Source organism: Belonocnema kinseyi, chromosome 4 (assembly GCF_010883055.1).
Source record: "Belonocnema kinseyi isolate 2016_QV_RU_SX_M_011 chromosome 4, B_treatae_v1, whole genome shotgun sequence".
Lineage (NCBI taxonomy): Eukaryota > Metazoa > Arthropoda > Insecta > Hymenoptera > Cynipidae > Belonocnema > Belonocnema kinseyi.
Window position 1 is genome coordinate 38,518,935 of NC_046660.1, and position 5,280 is coordinate 38,524,214.

The following is a 5,280-nucleotide window of genomic DNA, read 5'->3' on the forward strand; positions in this document are numbered from 1 at the left end:
TTGCACGTTCACATTTGTTTAATGACTAAGAATTTCAAATTGAAACAGTTTAAGTTTTAAAGTTAAAATCTGAAAATTCTTAAATTTTGAACTAATTTAAAACCGTTTTGTCAAATCGTTTTTGTTCACTTTTTAATACTTAAAGTACAGATAAATTAAAAAAAATAGATTTATTTAATAAATAAAAAAGTTTTTTATCCCAAATTTTCAACATCAAAGGCTTTTATATTTTATTTGTTCAAGTCTTTGAGAAAGCATTTAAAAATTCTTCAAATTAAAAATGTAAGCTTAAAAATAAAAATTTTGAATGGAAAATTTTTGAAGTAAAAAAAATTTGGAATTACGCATTGTAAGCTAAATAATAGCATAATTGAAAAACATAACAATTCAACTAATTATTAAAAACTGTTGAAATCGAAAGTGGACAGATTTTTCTTCAACAAGATTGGAAAATTCACGGTAATTACGCGGTTTTCTGGTCCAGCGGCCATCCTGAAGTAGTTTAATTTTCATCCCAAAAACAGGAAATCACAACGAAAGTATAATAATTGATATTTCAATCAAAAACAGTTTCAAATTAAAATCTTTGAATTCAACTTAAAACAACGAATTGTAACTAAATACTCGCATTTTTAATAAAAAAGTTGACTTTTCATGCTACACCGTAGAATATTTCAGAAAAATGTTGACTTTAAAACTCACAAAGATGCAATTTCAACATTAAAATTCATTTTCAACCCCGAAAGATGAATTTCAAATCTAAAAAAGATAAAGTTTTAACCCAAACAAGATTAATTATAACAGTCGACTCTTAAATCAAAAAAGATTTTAATTTTAAATAAAAAAACAGTTAAATTCATCCAAAAATACGAATTTTCAATTAAATAGTTAAACTTTCAAAAAAATAGCATTTTCAATTAAAGAAATGAATCTTCGACATCAAAATTAATTTTAACAATGTAGTTCAACTTTCAACCAAATAGTTGAATTTTTATTTTAAAAGATTTTAATACAATAATAAAAATATTTAAGTTCAACCCAAACTGACGAATTTCAACTAAATAGTTGAATTTTCAACCAAAGGAGGAGAATTTTTAACAAAAATGTTGAGTTTTTAAGCTAAAAAGTTGAATTTTTTGCAAAAAGGTTGTATTTCATATCACAAAAGATGAATTTTCAACAGAAAAATTCACTTTGTTCTTTGAAAGATGAATTTTCATTCAAATATGTGAACTTTCAAGTTAAAGCGACGTATTTTGAACAACATAGTTTAATTTTCAAACCAAAAAGATGATTTTTTCTGATAACAGTTCAAATTTCAACAAGACAGATCATTTTTAACCAAAAGAGATGATTTTTTTTTACCAAGTATATGAATTTTTAAGAAAATAGTTGAAATTACAGTTAAAAAAATTTATTTTCAACAAAAAAGTCAAATTTTCAACAAAAAGTAGAGTTTTCAACTAAAGGGATGAATGTTAAACATAAAAAATGAATGTTTAACAAAGAAGTTCAACTTTGAACCAAGCAGTTGAATTGTCAAGAAAAATAAATTATTTTACAATTAAAAAAACTTAAATTCAACCCAAAAAGACAAATTTCAACAAAAAAGTTGAAATTTCAAACAAAAGAGTAGATTTTTTAACAAAAGAGTTGAGTTCTCAAGCTAAAAAGTTGGATATTTGGAAAACCCTTGACTTTGAAACCAGAAATAAGAATTTTCAACAAAAAAGTTAATTTTGTTCCAAGAAAATAGTTTATTTTTCAAGCCTAGAAGACGACTTTTTCAGAAAACAAGTTGAATTTTTGACAATAAAGTTCATTTTTAAACCAGAATAAATCAATTTTCCACCAAAAATATGAATTTTCAATAAAAAAATAAATAAAAATATATTTTGTATTAATAGAAGATAAATTCTCAATGAAAAATATAAATGATGACAATTCAACCAAAAAAGTTTCCACTTAAAAAAAACAAGCAAACAAAAAAACAGTTAAATTCAACCAAAAACAAGGAATTTTAAGTAAATACTTAAATTTTGGAAGGATACAAATTTTCTACCAAAAAAAAAAAAAAAAACAACAATTTTTAACAAAAGAGTTGAGTTTTTAAGCTAAAAAGTGGAATTTTCTGGAAAACTGTTGACTTTGGAACCAGAAAAGATGAATTTTCAACAAAATAGTTTTGTTCCAAGAAAGATGATTTAAAAGTTAAAATTTCAAATCCAAAAGACGCATTGTTTGGTATAAAATTGAATTTTTAACAAAAAAAAGTTCATTTTCAATCAAATAAGATGATTTTTTTCAAAAAAAAAAAAAAAAATGCATTTTTAAACCAAAAAGACAAATTTTATATTCAGAATAGTTTAATCTTTAAGAAAATAGTAGAATTTTTAAGTGAATTCTCAACAAAAAATATCATAGCAGACTTTTCAACCAAAAAGAATTATCTTTAAACAAAAAATGTATACATTTTTTTATTGCGTTCTACAAATTTTCAACCGAAAGATGAATTTTCGATACAAAAAGGAGGAATTTTCTATCTAAAAAGATGACTTTTCCAGAAAAAAAAAATTTTTAACCAAAAGAGTTGAATTAAGAACCAAAAATAGAATAGTCGTCTTTTCAATTAAAAAAAAAAAAAATAACTCTGAATAAAGGAACGATTATTTTTTTGCCACAATAAGAATTTCCAATCAGAAAGGACAAATTTTCTATCCAAAAATAGGAATGCTAAAAAAAATTCAATTTTCGACAAAAAAACTTTTCAACAAAATAATTGAATATGCAAGAAGATAGTAGAATTTGTAGCTAAAAAATCTAGATTCTGAACCAAAAATATAATAGATTTTTTAATTTTAAACGAAAAAAAAGTAAGAATTTTCTAATTGCGTTCTACCAATTCAGTCCGCATTTAAGTGACAAAACAACGAAAAAAAAGGGAAGTTTCTTGAAAACAGAAAAAAAAGGAATTCTTAAAAAAAACGGGAAAAGAGAGGAATAGTGGAAAAAGTCTAAAGTCCGTTCTTAGTTGACAATCCTAAAATTCCAAGAAAACTTCAACTTCAACTTTGAATCAAGTAGTTGAATTGTAAAAAAAAAAATATTTGAATTTACAATTTAAAAAAGTTAAATTCAACCAAAAAAGACGAATTTCAACTAAAAAGTTAAATTTTCAGACAAAAGAGTAGATTTTTCAAAAAATAGTTGAGTTTTGAAGCTAAAAAGTCGAATTTTTGGAAAACTTTTGACAGAAGACAAGTTGAATTCTTGACAATAAAGTTCATTTTTAAGCAAGAAAGATAAATTTTCTACCAAGAAAATATGAGTTTTCAAAAGAAAAAAAAAAAACACATTTTTATTAAAAAAAGATGAATTCTTAACGAAAAATATAAATGGTGACAATTCAAGCAAAAAAAGTATCCCATTAAAGAAAAACATAAAATAAAATAAAACAGTAAATTCAACACAAAAAAACGAGGAATTTGAACTAAATAGTTGAATTTTCAACGGAACAAATTTTCTACCAAAAACATGAATTTTTATCAAAAGAGTTGTGTTTGGAAGCTAAAAGTGGAATTTTCTGGAAAACTTTTGACTTTGAAACCAGAAAAGATGAATTTTCAACAAAAAAGTTCATTTTGAACCGAGATAAATGAATTTTCAATAAAAAAATATGACTCTTAGATATTAAAAAAAAAAAAAAAAAAAAAACACTAGCATCATGAAAATCTGAAATTTGGAACAAACCTCTGTGACTTCACGTTCATTCTGTTTCTTGTATTTAACAGCGGGTTGCATTGCCCCCGAACTCCACGTTTTGTAGCGAAGACCTTTCCAAACTTTGACCGGAGGTTGAGGTTCATTCGGGTCTATCGAGGGTTCCTCGACAGCTGAAAGTGGCCTTTTTCTCCCCAAGATACCATCCTGCAAATCCAGATTATTCTTCAGAGAATGTGCCGTTACACCGACTTCGCCAAGTCGATTCTGATGTGAATTTTCGACGCGAGCTACAATTTGTTTCTCAAAGAATTTCTCGTCTTGAAGTATTTGGAGATTCTCGTCCAGGAATTTGTTACCCGTTTTGTGACGAATTGTCAGATGGTCGACGAGTGTTGCGGCCTATGACACGATTAAAATTGTAATCAATTAATCGAGTTAATTATTTTAAAATCAATGCTCTAAAATTCGGAATTACGAGACAAACCTTGTCTTGAGTAATGGTAGGCGATCTGTGCATGAGTGCAAACTGCATGTAACAATTCGCTGAACAAAAGCAGAGTTCGTCTCCAGGCTCTGTTTCCTCTTTGCTTAAAAATGGTAAATCCGACACCTGTTTTCTTATTAAACTATTCAATATGACGACATCGCAGTGCCTGCAGAACTTTGCATCGCCGTTCAAGATGCTTTGAATGTCGACCGGCGCTATAAGAAAGCAAGAATTTCAGTTTTTAACATTTCAAATTTTAATATATATTAGATTCTGTCAGGGAAACCTGAAAATCAGGGTCAAAGTGCTGCCACACAGCTATTTTTAATTACTTTTTTTTTCTCAAATTACTTTCTAGTTCACTTTATAAGATATCGTCATTACAGTGACTTATTCAAATAAAAATATTTTTTTTTCTTTCAATAAATTAACCGATGGGCTAGCCAATACAATGAATTCAAGTCTATCTCTGAATTTTCCTGAATTATTTTTTAATATTTTAGGGTACTTTAAAAGATTCCAAGAAATTAAAAAAAAAATGTATGGAACTTTTAAGATCTTTAAAAAGTTTCAAGGGATTTCAAAAGATCTTGAAGGATTTTAAATATTTGAGGGTAATTTAAAATATTCTAAGGAACATATTTTTAATATATTTAAATAATTTAACGATATTCCAAAATATTTAAAAAATTTCAAAGTAGTTTCTAAAATTCAAAGTAATTTGAAACAGCTTTAAAAAGTTTTAAGGTACTTCAAAAGATTTCAAATTATTTTATGGTATTTGAAAAGATTCTAAGGAACATATTTTTAATATATTTAAATAATTTGACGATATTCCAAAATATTAAAAAAATTTCAGAGTAGTTTCTAAAATTCAAAGGAATTTTAAAGAGATTTAAAAATTTCCAAGGTTCTTAAAAAGATTGTAGAGGATTTCAAAAATATTTCTAAGGATTTTAAATATTTCAGGATATTTTTTTTAATTCAATGGAATTTTCAAGATATTTAAAAGTTTCAAGGGATTTCATACGATTTCAAAGGATGTGAAATATTTGAGGGTAATTTAAAAT

At 25.6% G+C, this 5,280-nt stretch overlaps 1 protein-coding gene across 3 annotated transcripts in view; it reads right to left on the minus strand.

Annotated features, from left to right (window-relative positions):
* The window catches only part of LOC117171274 (histone-lysine N-methyltransferase 2C-like), a 166,826-nt gene that overhangs the window by 15,386 nt on the left and 146,160 nt on the right, over positions 1–5,280 (minus strand). For all 3 annotated transcript variants that reach the window (XM_033358411.1, XM_033358413.1, XM_033358412.1), the window contains 2 exons: positions 4,208–4,425; positions 3,751–4,122 (listed from right to left, as the gene is read on the minus strand). In XM_033358411.1, the coding sequence (XP_033214302.1) occupies positions 3,751–4,122; positions 4,208–4,425 (590 nt within the window). The remainder of the gene's footprint in view (positions 1–3,750; positions 4,123–4,207; positions 4,426–5,280) is intronic.